The following is a 15,840-nucleotide window of genomic DNA, read 5'->3' on the forward strand; positions in this document are numbered from 1 at the left end:
GTGAGAATAATTGCAAAGGAATAGAAATGCTTTTATGATTTAAAGTTTCTTTTCTTGGTTTTAAGTGTGAGTATGCATATTAAGTTTAAGCTATACATTGTTAGAGTTGTCTAACAACTCTACTAAATGTAAGTTGGTAAATGTAAGTAAATACTTTGGTAAATGTAAGTAAATACTTGCGAAAAGGATTTTTCTCTTCCAAGGTGAGAAGTTTAAAGAATGTTTGGATAAGTTCCTAAGGATGAATTTCAGCAAGGGTTGCCCACCAGTCTTCAATACTTTAAGATCATTATACAAAGACAAAGAAAAGGTAAAGTGAAATATGATACTTTCTTTTGGCTACCATTTCTTTGCTTGGTATTTGGAATTATTGATTCTTGATTATCCGTGTTTCGTATCTCTGTACGTGTTTTGTGAATCTCATGTCAGTCTTCCCAGTTTGCAATTTAAATGCTTCTGATTCCTCTTTTTTCCATTTCATCCTCTTTTTTTTCTTTAGCCCAGTAACTTATTGCTTGTTTTCTGTTTCCTTTCTGTTATAAACTTTTAATGAGTCACTGTAGGTTATAAAAAGTTGATAAGGTAATAATTTCTTCACCATTTTCTTTCATCTTGTTCATGGTCGGAAGCCAGAGTGTGTTTGTTTTTTGTTTTTTTTTTTAACTTAAGTTTTAGCTTAGTCTTCTTTCTCCTTTTTAAATTTGGTAGACAAAAAGTTCTGTCAGAAGAGTTTTTTTGATGTTCTAATAAGTCAGCTTACTCTTTCAGCTACATGTTAATAATATTCAGAATGCTTCTTTAGAGGTTATTTTAATTATTATTTTTTTTTCTTTTGAGACTGAGTCTTGCTCTGTCACCCAAGCTGGAGTGTAGTGGCGTGACCTCGGCTCACTGCAACCTCTGCCTCCTGGGTTCAAGCAATTCTTGTGCCTCAGCCTCCCAACTAGCTGGGATTACAGGCGCGTACTACCATGCCTGGCTAATTTTTGTATTTTTAATAGAGACAGGGTTTCACCGTGTTGGCCAGGCTGGTCTTGAACTCCTGACCTCAAATGATCCGCCCACCTCGGCCTCCCAAAGTGCTGGGATTACAAGCGTGAGCCACCATGCCTGGCCAAGGGTATTTTAATTTTAATTTTTAGATTATTTTGGTTATAAGTACAGTGTCATCAAGGCATATTGTTTGGATTCTAAAAAATCAGTTACATTGAAGAGTCAAAGATGGAGCAAATGAGACATGTGAAACACTTTAACCAGAATTACATAATGTGCATTTATTTGCCGGTCTTTTGTTGGAGACCCAACGTATGGGCTTTTTTGATTGCTGTTTCACTTGTTTTTTCTTGCATAAATCACATCCATAAAATATCTTTTTTTTTTTTTTTTTTTTTGAGACGGAGTTTCACTCTTGTCGCCCAGGCTGGAGTGCAATGGCGTGATCTCAGCTCACTGCAACCTCTGCCTCCCGGGTTCAAGCGATTCTCCTGCCTCAGCCTCCCAAGTAGCTGCGATTACAGGCACGTGCCACCATACCAGGCTAATTTTTGTATTTTCAGTGGAGATGGGGTTTGACCATGTTGGCCAGGCTGGTCTTGAACTGCTGACCTCAGGCAATCCACCCGTCTCGGCCTCCCAAAGTGCTGGGATTACAGATGTGAGCCACCATGCCTGGCCAAGTAGGATCTTTTGTTTCCAGTTTTGAAAGAGTCAGACTTTGATGCTTATGAAGTGGTCTTATGTATAGAATCCTATATTTTTATGATTTTCTTCTACTTAAGATATTTTGATTTAGATCTAAACTGGTTAAAAATACCTAATTTATCTTTTTAGTCTTTCCTTGGTATTCAACTTATGGAACAGTCATTTTCATTCTCACATCTTAAGTTTACACAATACTGAATTCTGCCATTAGAATAATAAATGCAACTGATTCAAAGATGTTTGAGAAAACAAAACAGTCTTAGTAGGCTTGTAGCTCAGCTTGTAGGAGGGAACATGGGTGCACCAGAATAACCTAGCTGCAATCTTTAGTCCTCACAATTTATTGAGGTTTTGGAAAGAGCTGATATTAGTCTGTTGAGTCAGTTAGGTTGAGGTCATTCAATAAAGCCATAATAGTAATAGAAATCCCTTAAACATGGATTAAACAAAGAACAGAAGTAGTAAATAAAAAATGCTCAGAGATCTCTCAGGAAGCCAGGAGCGAGTAGTATAGTCAAGACTCAAGAGAAACCAGAACCTGGATGGCCACTCATTCTCCTGGACCTAACAAACTCTCAATGTATTCTTTGAGTTTTACTAATGTTTTACCCTGGATTGTGAAATTGAAAGTTGAATACTGTCGTCTACTTAGAGAATTTCTCTTTTCACATAGCATTTAATTCTTAAATGCAAATGTTTACTGTGGGTGTTCATTTATACAAACTTTGTTAAAAGAATCAAGATATAAATCATCCACAATATTGCCTGTCTTTGTCCAACTCTTTCCTGGTTTCTGGTTCAGCTGAAAAGGAGTAACCAATAAGTTTTTATAAAATTACATCTTAATGCACACCTGTGCAAAAGTATGATGTATTTTAAAATTTGTATCTAGAGGTTAAGATATTTTTAATAAAGGAGGGTGTGTGTGTTGGAGTGTTTATTTAGTGTTTTAGTAGAAAATAACACATTTTGCATAAGAATAGTAAATGTGTGTTTTTTCTATTAAAGTGTGTTTGTGTGTTTGTACTCTAGGTGGCAATCATAGAAGAGTTAGTAGTAGGTTATGAAACCTCTCTAAAAAGCTGCCGGTTATTTAACCCCAATGGTAAGTCCTCAAGTTTTATGTTTTAAAAACATCTTGAAAATTTTAATACATTGTGAAATTCTTAATCAGAAGGTCAGTATTATTACTTAGGCAGTAAGCACAGTGCATTAAATTTTTTTCTCTTTGAGAGGGAGATCCATTAATTTGCACATTGTGTGATGATATTTGGTTAGAAGAGAATTACATTATCTTTGTTTTTTGTGTTTTGGGTTTTTTTTGAGACATGATCTTGCTCTGTTCCCCAGGCTGGAGTGCAGTGGTGTGAACACAGCTCACTGCAGCTTCGACCTCCTGGGCTCAAGTGATCCTCCTGCCTCTGTCCTCTGTGTAGCTGGGATCACAGACATGCACCATCATGCCAGGCTAATTTTTAAATTTTTTGTAGACTTAGGGTCTCACTTTGTTGCCCAGGCTGGTCTCAAACTCCTGGGCTCAAGTGATCCTCTTGCATTGGCCTCTTAAATTGTTGAGATTATAGGCATGGGCCACTGTGTCCCACCTCACATTAGTTTATTGAAAAGAATGTTATGTAAAATTTTAAAAACATCTACAAAACTAAATGCAACAGTATAATAATCCTCTCTTTACCCAGCACTCAGCTTCAATAATTTTTAATTCATAATTGAATTTATTTATAGCCTCTCCTACTTTTCTCTACTCCCATATTATTTGGAAGCAGATCCAAACATCACATCATTTTATCCATGGATATTTCAGTATGTCTAAAGAGAAGGACTTAACCTAAAACATAACCTAATACCATTCTCATACCTGAAAATTAATATATATATTTTTTGAGATGGAGTCTTGCTCTGTCATCCAGGCTGGTGTACAGTGGCATGATCTCAGTTCACTGTAACCTCCACCTCCCAGGTGCAAGTGATTCTCCTGCCTCAGCCTCCCGAGTAGCTGGGACAGGTGCCTGCCACCATGCCTGGCTAATTTTTGTGTTTTTGGTAGAGACGGGGTCTCACCATATTGGCCAGGCCAGGCTGGTCTCGAACTCCTGACCTCAAGTGATCCGCCTGCTTCGGCCTCCCAAAGTCCTGGGATTATAGGCATGAGCCACCATGCCTGACAAAAATTAATACTTTCTTAATAATAACTATTCAGTCCATGTTCACATTTCCAGTTATGTTATAAATGTCATTTTTTTTTTTGCCTTTCCTTTTTTGAAGTTTGTTGGAATGAAGATTCAGAAAAGATGTGTACTTTGAATTTGGTTGATGTGTCTCTTAAACTCTTTTTATCTTTTGGGTTTCTGTCCTATCCCTTTTCCTGCAATTTATTTGTTGAAGGAATTTTTTTTTTTTTTTTTTCAGTTTTCCCAGTCTAGAGTTTGCTGACTGTACCCCATGTGTTGCTTAACACATTATTCCTTGCTCTCTGAATTTCCTATAAACTGGTAGTTCAATGTAGAAGTTTGTTGCTAGTATGATAGCTAGTAGCACAGTGGCTAATTAAAATTTTAAAAACTTAAATAAAATAAATTCCATTCCTCGGTTGCAGTAGCCACATTTTAAGTGCTGCTCAATAGCTATATATAGCTAATGCCTACCATGTTGGAAAGGGAAAATACAGGACACTTCTGTCATGACAGAATCTTCTAATGGACAGGTCCAACTAGAGATTTGATGAGATTCAATATTGTTTTGATGGTTTTGCTTTTGTTTTTTAAACAGAGGAGTGAGTGAGATTCTTACAGGTGGTGGCATATTCTTCTATTAGTAGGCATACGTGTTTGTTTTATATGTTAGCAACTGTTAAGAATTACCAACTGGTGATACTCTATTATTCTTTATTATTTTAAAAGAGAAAATTTTTGTCCTCTATTACCTGTTTACACAGTGTTTCAGTTTGCATAGGAAAAGAATGATAAATGGATTTTTTCTCCCCACTTCCTCCTTTTTAAAATTTCTTTACCAGTTTTCAAAATAATGAATTGTTGGTTCAATAGCATCCTTCAAAGACAGCAAATACGTTTTTAAAAAGTATTATGAATTCGTGGATTTAAGCATATTTGATGTTGCATATTCAGCATGATATTAAAATATATTAAGAATATAATCACCAAATTCAAAATAACCACATTAAAAATCTCAAATGGTCCCATTCTTTACATACCATAGTAGTAGTTGATAACTTCTTGGGTGTTAATAAGACAAGATATTCCAGTTTATTGCTGCCACTGCAGATCTGGAATCAATTGTTTTTCCTAGGAGTTCTGGTTCCTGTAGTGGGAAAGCCCGGTATGGGACCCTGGGTGCATATTGCTATTGGGTTGGTCATTGTTTCTAGGTCTCAGATTAATTTAATAGTACTTTTTCCCATGATTTCATTGGTTAATCATCATAATGTTCCTTTGATTATCAGCATTTTCCTACATATTTTACAAATGTGGAAGAGGTTCAATGACATGCCCAAGAATATGCAGCACTTTTGTTGCAGATCTATCAGATGGGGAGTTGGTGAGTTCCACTCCTATTATTTGTCCACTGAGCCATCCTGCTTTTACTAGGAAAAATTTTTAAAAAAGCAATCTGTTGCTTTCTTTGAAAGCATGTATCAGTTCTCAGATTTTAGAAATTTGTATTAAAAAAGAATTTTTTAATGTGTGGGTTGTATATTTAACTTACACATTTTCTTGTCAGTATATTAAAATTAAATCATGAACTAAATATATAAATTTTTTTACTTGTCATTTCATTTTTGGGGTATAGTTTTTATTTGACTTAAATTATGCATCTTTGCATATTCAGCATATTAAAATATATTAAGAATATAATCACCAAATTCAAAATAACCACATTACAAGTATATTTATAACAGTTTGGTGCATTAGCTAGAAACTCAATTAAGCAGCCAGGGCTTTTTTTTTTTTTTTAACCTCCCATGAATAGAGAACATTTTTAATTTCTTCCCCCTTTATAAATAACATCCTGATCAGTATGCTCTCATAGTTCTAGTACAGCTTGTCTCCCCCCTACCTGTTTCAGTTTTCTTTCTAGGTAGTTAGACCTTATTTATCTCCCATGTTTGTTTCATAAAGTTATTATATGAAAGGGATTGTGCTAGGGGTTATAAGGATGCAGAAAAGAAAATATGGACCTTTCCAAAGATCTTATAAACTTAGGAGGAGTTTTATAGCTAGATACATAAATATACTCCTTTCATAGTACCTCCCTTGTTAATAAACATAGGGACCATTTTGGGGGGTGCTCTTAATATATGTAATGCCTCATCTTGGTTTCTTCTCCCTCTTCTCCTAAGATGATGGAAAGGAGGAACCACCAACCACATTACTTTGGGTCCAGTACTACTTGGCACAACATTATGACAAAATTGGTCAGCCATCTATTGCTTTGGAGTACATAAATACTGCTATTGAAAGTACACCTACATTAATAGAACTCTTTCTCGTGAAAGCTAAAATCTATAAGGTAAAAATCTTTTTTTCTATTTTCTTATAAGGTAATGAGACTTGTCATGAACTTTTTCTCTGTATTTTATAGATTCTAAATATAGGAAAAGTGACATTTGATAACTCAAAAAACATGAAGTAACAAGTATAGTACATTTCTCAGTCCAATTACTTTGAGACTTGTGGTCATGCTAATTTGGTCATTTATCTATATCCGTATACACACACATACGTACATACATTAATGTATATGTATTCACACGTATCTGGTAATTCTCTTGGGTTTGGAGAGTAAGAGTATATAGGTAATCCAAAAGAAATTTTATTTGCTGCGAAATGTGTATTTCTATTAAAATTTGAGTATGATAACATATCAGTATCTGGCAATGTTAATGAGATGAAACTGTGAAGATTCTATTATGAATTCTACAGGTTATCTCTTTTGACTTCTCAACTCCTGGGCCTTGCTTGAGAATTTTTAGTCATCTATTTTAGTATCATCTTAAAATAAAGTTGGCTTTTCTCTGACATATTGCAAATAAAATTTAGTAATGAAAGCTCTTGAGGGACTGATAATAAACCAGTAATTTGTTTAGCAAGAAAATAATGAAATTAAGTAATATTTAAGAAGTTTTTTTGTTTGTTTTTGTTTTTTTGTTTTTTGTTTTTTTTTTTGAGAGAGAGAAAGAGTCTCACTGCGTCACCCAGGCTGGGGTGCAGTGGCGCGATCTCAGCTCCCTGCAATGTCTGCCTCCCGGGTTGAAGCAATTCTCATGCCTCAGCCTCCAGAGTGGTAGCTGGGATTATAGGCATGCACCACCATACCCAGCTAATTTTTGTATTATTTGTAGAGATGGAGTTTCGCCATGTTGGCTAGGCTGGTCTTGAACTCCTGGCCTAAAGTGATCCACCTGTTTTGGCCTCCCAAAGTGCTGAGATTATAGGCATGAGCCCCTGCACCCGGCTAAAGAAGCACTTTTGATTATTTATTTATTTTTTTTTATTAATTTTTTTTATTTTTAGATTTTTTAAAAAAATTATACTTTAAGTTCTAGGGTACATGTGCACAACATGCAGGTTTGTTACATAGGTATACATGTGCCAAGAAGCACTTTTTAAAACTAGATTATGGCTCATTAGTTTTGAAGCTTTGCCAGATGGACTAGTTAGGTAACTTAGAATGAGGAACATTGGGGAATGTCTACTAATGGTCCTAATCAGTAATGTTTCCATGGTTCCTTTAGCGTAGAGATTTGGCTATGCCTTTTATGACTTTCACATTTAATTATGTTTTGACTTCTAGTATTGGCCGGGAGCTGTGGCTTGTGTCTGTAATCCCAGCACTTTTGGAGGCCAAAGTGGGCGGATCACAAGGTCAGGAGTTCAAGACCAGCTTGGCCAATATGGTGAAACCCCATCTCTACTAAAAATACAAAAATTAGCCAAGTGTGGTGGCAGGCCCAGCTACTCGGGAGGCTGAGGCAGGAGAATTGCTTGAACCCGGGAGGCGGAGGTTGCAGTGAGCCAAGATTGTGCCACTGTACTCTAGTCTGGGTGACAGAGTGAGACTCCCATCTCAAAAAAAAAAAAAAGATTTTTGTTATTATTTATTTATTTTTTATTGACATGGAGTCTTACTGTCACCCAGGCTAGAGTGCAGTGGCATGATCTCAGCTCACTGCAACCTGCACCTCCTGGGTTAGAGTGATTCTCCTGCCTCAGCCTTCCAAGTAGCTGGGATTACAGGCATGTGCCACCACCCTTGGTTTACTTTGTATTTTTAGTAGAGATGGGGTTTCACCATGTTGGCCAAGTTTGACTCGAATTCCTGATCTCAGTGATCCACCCGGCTCAGCCTCCCAAAGTACTGGGATTACAGGCATGAGCTACAGCGCCCGGCCTTATTTATTCTTTAACAATTATTTTTGAGTATTTTTACTATGTGCCAGGCAGTTTTAGGCAATGGCGATATTAACAGTAGACAAAACTATTAAAATAAGTCTTTACTGTCAGACAGCTTACATTCTAGAAGGCTGGAAAAAGGAATCAGAACTTATATTATGGAAGAATGCATTTCTTTATATTGATTAGCATCTAAGAGTCACAAGAATGCCTTTACTTTCATTTGTTTTTAAATTATTTATCAACAGATAATGAATTACCTGCACAGTAAACTTAGCATGCTAACTGGTTTATTTTGCTTTTGTACCTTATAAGCATGCTGGAAATATTAAAGAAGCTGCAAGGTGGATGGATGAGGCCCAGGCCTTGGACACAGCAGACAGATTTATCAACTCCAAATGTGCAAAATACATGCTAAAAGCCAACCTGATTAAAGAAGCTGAAGAAATGTGCTCAAAGTTTACAAGGGTTTGTACAGCTAGTGTTCTTAATTATGAATAAAGAAGACATGAGCCAGTTCATACTTGTATAACATGCTTATTTTTCAAAGTTTGTCTTTAATATTTTTGACACCATAATAGCCAAGATTTTAATTAAATCACTGTATCAGAAGATACTGGAGTCAACATTGGTATAAAGGATTTTCCATTTAGAGGGTTGTACAATGGACTTTTAAACTGGTTTATATTGATGTACGTTCAGATAAATTTTTTAGGGGTCAAGGGAACTAATATTTATTGAATACCTGCTATGTGGTGGTGTTCTTTTTCTTGTATTAATCCCTACCCTCAATTATGTAGACCTTTTGTTTAATCACCTGTGAAACTACAAATTATTTTTAGTAGTTAGAGAATATCAGTTGTTTTCCCATGTTAACTATTCTTTAAGAATGTTTTAAAAAATTTTTTGAAAGAGTCCCAATCAGCTTAACATCTTTGTTTTTTAAAATTCTGTGGTAGAATGATGTCTATGATAAAAAATGATCTTGAAAATATTTGATTTCTGTATAGGAAGGAACATCAGCGGTAGAGAATTTGAATGAAATGCAGTGCATGTGGTTCCAAACAGAATGTGCCCAGGCTTATAAAGCAATGAATAAATTTGGTGAAGCACTTAAGAAATGTCATGAGATTGAGAGAGTAAGTACCTTCTACATAAAAGTTTTCTTGTTTTATTCTGTCGATGGTTTTGGACAAATTTCATAGTTTTTTTCTCTTCTATTTCTTTATAATTTATAGTAGGTGCTTTTTAAAATCAGTATTCACTTTTTTCAGTTTTCATACTGGAAATATAGACTACATTTTCAGCCAGGGTCTCTATTGTCTTTTGGTAAGAACTCTTTTTTAAAAAACTTTATGGAAATTTTGTGTCTTGGCTATGTTTTTATTGATTTTTGAACCTTCCAAATTGCTGCTGCCGCTTTAGTAGTACATACACAGCTGATTAAAGTACTCCTAGGACCCTGTTCATTGTAGAATTTATTGATGATGCCATATACCCTTGGTAAGATATAAATGTTGGAAGACTTTTCACAATATTTCTTCTGTAGCTTATCTAATTTCATGCTGTTTGATAAAATTGTTTTCTTAATCCTCTTCACGTCTGACTCATTTCCATGACTAGTGGTTGGTTTTTCTTTTTTGTGTTTTACACAGATAAACATAGTTTATATAACTAATTTCACATTTGCAATATTGTCAAGTATAGAATACCAAAGCTTAGTTGAAATGCATCAAGTTCCTGATTGCTTGACTTACTTGCTAATTGATTTCTTTTCCACATACCAGCATCACATTGCATAGGATTCAGATTTGTATCCTCAAAAAAAAATTATCAAATACATCTTATAATCCTTTGCAAATGATTCTAAATATAAAAACTCAATGTTTAACATGTGAGTCTACTTGCACTACTATGTAAATAAATTATGTTTGATGTTGTCACGATAGCTTTAAGTATAATTAAGGAAGGGATAATGAATAAACATTTTTAAAGCTTCCTTTTTCAACAAATGATTCTGTGCCTGCAGTATGCCATATCCTGTGCTAGACAATGGCTAACTCTATTTGCTTATTTGAAATGCAAAATATTCTTGTTGAATAATTGTAATTGTTTTTTTAAAATTTTACTAGTTTTTTTCATGCCAAAGTAACAAGTATTCCAATGCTTTGATTTTATAGTTTTCTTAGCCATTGCTGTACTTCGGTATAATAATAAAAAGATAATTTTGTTAGCATTTTATAGAAATCACTGATGACCAGTTTGACTTTCATACATACTGTATGAGGAAGATTACCCTTAGATCATATGTGGACTTATTAAAACTAGAAGATGTACTTCGACAGCATCCATTTTACTTCAAGGCAGCAAGAATTGCTATAGAGATCTATTTGAAGCTTCATGACAACCCCCTTACAGATGAGAATAAAGAACACGAAGCTGATACAGGTATAATATTCAGAGTTCTTCTTGTGCTCTGATGTGTTTATGTGTATTTATGTGTATTATGTTTTTCATTTAATAGTATTGCTCCATGTCTTGAGCACCACGAGGGAAGATATTATACAAGGTTCTCTAAACAACGAAAGAAAAATGTTTACTTTTATGCTTCCAAAGTTAAACAAGAATTTAATTTGCAGTTATTCATTGGCATTTAAGAAGTTTGCATGTTATGAGTTTTACATTTAATATCTGGTTTACCCAAAATTATAAATTGCTAACTATTTTACAGGTACTAGATTGCTAATTGTATAATTAGTATTATAATTCTACATTAGTGTTGGCTATTAGTATTACTAGTTATTTTTTTGAGATGGAGTCTCGCTCTGTTTCCCATGCTGGAGTGCAGTGCATGATCTCGGATCACTGCAACCTCCCAGGTTCAAGCGATTCTCCTGCCACAGCCTTCTGAGTAGCTGGGATTACAGGTGCCCACCACCACGCCTGGCTAATTTTGTGTTTTTAGTGGAGACGGGGTTTCACCATGTTGTCCAGGCTGGTCTCAAACCCCTGACCTCAAGTGATCTGCCCACCTCGGCCTCCCAGAGTGCTGGGATTGGCCTCCTAAAGTGCTGGGATTACAGGCATGAGCCACTATTCCCAGCCTATTCCTCTTTTTAATAGTAATTTATAATTAACCTACTTAAAATGAATATTGTTTGAACATTAAAAACCAGCTTGGGATAAAGCTAGGAAAATTGCACAGTGACTTATCATTTGACTCATTTTTAATGTACTGTTTTTATAGTAGGGTGTCGGAATGACTAGGGAGAAGTCTTTCTTAGACAGTTCTTTGGGGAAGAACCTGAGAATGAGTGATCTCATGCGTAGAAAAATACAAATTTTGTGACTTATTCATGGCAAAAATGTTGTAGGAATTGGGGCATAAAAAGTGTGTTTGATTTTTTTTTCTTTTAAGCCTATTTCTTTTTTGAGGATATGATTGGCTACTTTCTATATCCTTCTTCCTGCTAAACAGCTTTTGAATTATTTTGCTAATTTGTCGTTAAGCTTTACTTCCTGTTGCCTAAGGACAGTTTAGAAATTTCTAAGGTCACATACTGAAGCCTTTGTACAGATATCGCTTGAATCTCTTTCTACCTGTTGGTGTTGCTTCAACTTAGAAGAAAACACCAGTAAGAAGAATCTGCTGGACAATTTACTGTTAAAGTTGAGAGCTATGACCCTCTGGCTTCTTTTGTTTTTCTTTCTTTTTATTCTTCTGCCTCCCTCCTTCTCTTCTTCAAATTATACAAATAATACACAATTAACTTTTCAAAGCTGAGACTATTAATACAGAAGTATACTTAGCAAATATGAAGATCCCCTTTCACTTTTCTCCCACCCATTCTTCATTCCAGCAATTATCCCTGTGAAAGGATCAATTCCCTTTATGCACAACTAGTTTCCAGAGTTCTATGTGTACATACACACATGCATTTCAGGATGGTTCTTTGCAGGGTTTCTTGTTTGATTTGTTTTTCTTTAGTCCATAATTGGGTTTATATCATACTCAGTGTTCTGCAACTTAGACTTTTTACCCCATTTAATAGTATTGCTCCATGTCTGCATATCATAATTATTATTTTCACTGTTAACATTTTAGTGACTGTAGGAATCTGTGTGAATTTTTTCACCATTATAGTACTATAGTAAATGTCCTTGTACATAATTATGTGCATATTTATTTAGCATGGATTATTAGAAGTGGAAATCGGTGGGTTGAAGGATATGAGAATTTGGAATAAAGGGTTCATCAGTTTTTATTACCACCAACATGGGTATTGAGATTTTCTTTTATTTTACATTATTGCCAGCTCTGAAGGTTATTGTTCTTTTACATTTTTGTATGTTGGGCAAAATATCTAGTTTACAATTAATATATTTTGTTTGTTTGTTTGTTTTGTTTTGTTTGAGACAGGATCTCATACTTTTGCCCAGTCTGGAGTCCACTAGTGGGATCATAGCTCACTGCAGCCTTGAGCTCCTAGGCTCAGGCAGTCCTCTCAACTCAGCCTCCTGAGTAGTTGGGACTACAGGTGCGTGCCACTGCACCCAGCTAATTTATTTTTGTAGAGACATGGTCTTGCCGTGTTGCCCAGGCTTGTCTTGAACCCCTTGGCTCAAGTGATTCTCCTGCCTTGGCCTCCCAAATTGTTGGGATTACAGGCATAAGCCACTATGTTTGACCAATTTCTAGATTTTTAATGGAGTGGATTATATGTTTTCTTTTTTTCACTTAGGTTTTATCCTTTAAGATGAGTATCTTTCATTATATACAAGTTTTAATTTTTAATATTTAGTCTTTTTTTGTGGCTTCTAGGTCTTGCTTAGAAAGACTTTTTCTACTTAAAAATTTAAAATATATTTATGAATATCTTCTGTGTTTTTCTTCTAATACTTCTGCTTTGCAATTTTTTAGATTTGGCTCTTTAAACATTTGGAGTTAATTTTTATATACGTTGTAAGGTGGAGGGTGGCTTTCCACCTCCCTTCCTCCCCAAAATAGACTGCTATTTCCTCCGTAATATTTATTGAGTAGGTTTTTGTATTCCTCGCTGATTTCAAATGCTACCTTTATCATGATAAATTCTGAAAAAAATAATGTAGTAGGTCATAGGCATGGTTTCTTGGTCTAACATATATTAAAGATATGATTAAAACTACATGGTATTGACATCAGTACACAGATAGGTTTCTGTTGTTATGATCCATTTTTCTCAATCTAACACTGTGTCTTTAGAATTTTCGTGTTTTTACATGCAGATTTTTGCTTATGCATACACGGTAGAATTAGCTTGTCTTCCAGAAAGTTTCTGATACTAGGTTGAATCATTTTTCAGTTGATTTTTGAAAATTTTCTATGTAGGCCAGTATGTTAATCTGTAAATGGCAGTAGTTTTATTTCTTTCAATATTTATACCTTTCTCCCTTATGTCTTCTGGTATGGTTAGAGTTGCTAAAACAGTGGTGATTAGTAGGAACAAAAGTGTATTTGCTGCCTTTTTTTCTGTAGAGATAGTACTAATAATGCTTCATGATAAATTTTAATATTTATTTATTTATTTTTGAGATGGAGTTTCGCTCTTTTCACCCAGGCTGGAGTGCAATGGTACAATCTTGGCTCACCGCAACCTCTGCCTCCTGGTTTCAAGCAATTGTCCTGCCTCAGCCTCCCAAGTAGCTGGGATTACAGGCGCCTGCCACCACTTCTGGCTAATTTTTGTATTTTTAGTAGAGACGGGGTTTCTCCATGTTGGTCGGGCTGGTCTCGATCTCCTGACCTCAGGTGATCCACCCACTTCGGCCTCCCAAAGTGCTGGGATTACAGGTGTGAGCCACCACATGCGGCCTACATTTGTCTTTTTAATCATCTGGAGTTTAGTATAGCATAGAAGAAGCCTAGACTTTGGAGTCCAAGTGAAGTAGATTTACATCCTTGCTCTGCCTTTTACCATGACTCTGAGTTATTTTCCTCTGAAACCTCAGTTTTCTCGTATATAAAATAATATTATACTCTAATTCATGAGGTTGTTGAGGACATCAAATGAAATACAATGTATGGGGTATGGGCTGGGTGCAGTGGCACACACCTGTAATCCCAGCACCTTTGGAGGCCAAGGCAGGTGGATCGTTTGAGTCCAGGAGTCCGAGACCAGCCTGGGCAACATGGTGAAACTCTGTCTCTACAAATACAAAAAAAAAACCCAACCAACCAAACAAACAAAACAGGCATGGTGGTGAGCACCTGTAGTTCTAGCTGCTCAGGAGGCAGGAGTGGAAGGATCATTTGAGCCCTGGAAGTCAGAGCTGCAGTGAACCATGTTTGCCACTACACTCCAGCCTGGACGACAGAGTGAGACCCTGTTTCAAAGAAAAAAAGAAAGAGAGAAAAAATATAGGTATGCATTATATCTATCATGTAGCAAGGCTACAAGTGGTAGCATTTATTTTACCAGTTGTTAAAAAGGTCAGTGCTTATGTTACCATCCATTTATAGTTTTGTGTTTCCAGAATGTAATTTTTTGGTCTCTATTAGAATTTTTTTTTTTTTTTTTTTTTTTGCGTTTTGTTTTTAGTATTAAGAGATTCTTCACTAGGAGAAAGATAAACAAATAATGCATTTGTTTTCATTGGCTTTATGTTATCTATTGCTGCATCATAAATTAATCCCTAAATTTAGCAGCTTAAAATAACCCTTTTTTTGGGTCAGGAATTCAGAAGTGTCTAAGTGACTCTGACTCAGGGTCTCTTAGGAAGTTGTAGTTGAGATTTTGGATGGGCCTGCCATCATTGGAAGGCTTGGCTAGGACTGAAGGGATCCATTTCCTAGATGGCTTACTCAACCTGGCTGTTGGCATGAGACCTTAGTTCTTAGTCTCTCCGTAGAGTTTCTAAAGTTTCTGAAGACATGGTAGCTAATGATGACAGAGAAAGGAAGAAGCTGCAACACCTTTTTAATGTTCTGTTCTCCTGACATCACACCATTACTTCCTTCACATTCTAATTGGTCAGAAAAGAGTCACCAAGCACAACCTATATTTGAGGGGAGGAGAATTGAAGAATTTGTAGACATAATTTTAACTGCCGTGGTCTGCATTTTGGTTACAAATTATTTACATTATCATTTTTGGTTTTTGTTTTTTTTTTAATTTTTGAGACAGGGTCTCACTCTGTCTTCCAGGCTGGAGTGCAGAGACTCAGTCATAGCTCATTGCAGCCTCAAACTCCTGGGCTCAGCCAGTCCCCCAACCTCAGCCTGCCATGTAGGTAGGACTGCAGGCACATGCCACCATGCCCAACTAATTTAAAAATTCTTTGTAGAGGTGGGGTCTTGCTATGTAGCCCAGGCTGTTCTCAAAGTCCTGAGCTGAAGTGATCCTCTTGCCTTGGCCTCCCAAAGTGCTGGGATTACAGGCATGAGCCACCACGCCCAGCTTACATTATTCTTATATGCAAAATATAGTTAGCCATTTCAAGGCCTTCAGAAGTCTATCCCATTGTAACATTAGCTTAAAGTTCAGAATCTTGTCATGTAAATCAGGTACAGGTGCTGAAGCAGCTCCTTGAGTATAGTTTTTTATTTTTATTTTTAACCTTAAGTGTGGCTTTTCAATTATAGTTCTTTTAATATGAAATCCTGTTACCTAAAATTACAAGTTATTTATCAACTACACACCCAATATAAAATGAGACAGGCATAGATAGGATG

The 15,840-nt window shown here is 35.9% G+C and overlaps 1 protein-coding gene across 3 annotated transcripts in view; it reads left to right on the forward strand.

Moving 5' to 3' along the window:
* The window catches only part of NAA15 (N-alpha-acetyltransferase 15, NatA auxiliary subunit), a 90,968-nt gene that overhangs the window by 52,016 nt on the left and 23,112 nt on the right, over window positions 1-15,840 (forward strand). For all 3 annotated transcript variants that reach the window (XM_019025433.4, XM_019025434.4, XM_055384722.2), the window contains 6 exons: window positions 204-310; window positions 2,734-2,806; window positions 6,077-6,246; window positions 8,445-8,597; window positions 9,140-9,268; window positions 10,364-10,577. In XM_019025433.4, coding sequence (XP_018880978.1) covers window positions 204-310; window positions 2,734-2,806; window positions 6,077-6,246; window positions 8,445-8,597; window positions 9,140-9,268; window positions 10,364-10,577 — 846 coding nt within the window. The remainder of the gene's footprint in view (window positions 1-203; window positions 311-2,733; window positions 2,807-6,076; window positions 6,247-8,444; window positions 8,598-9,139; window positions 9,269-10,363; window positions 10,578-15,840) is intronic.

This window comes from Gorilla gorilla, chromosome 3 (genome assembly GCF_029281585.2).
Source record: "Gorilla gorilla gorilla isolate KB3781 chromosome 3, NHGRI_mGorGor1-v2.1_pri, whole genome shotgun sequence".
NCBI classification, from domain to species: domain Eukaryota; kingdom Metazoa; phylum Chordata; class Mammalia; order Primates; family Hominidae; genus Gorilla; species Gorilla gorilla.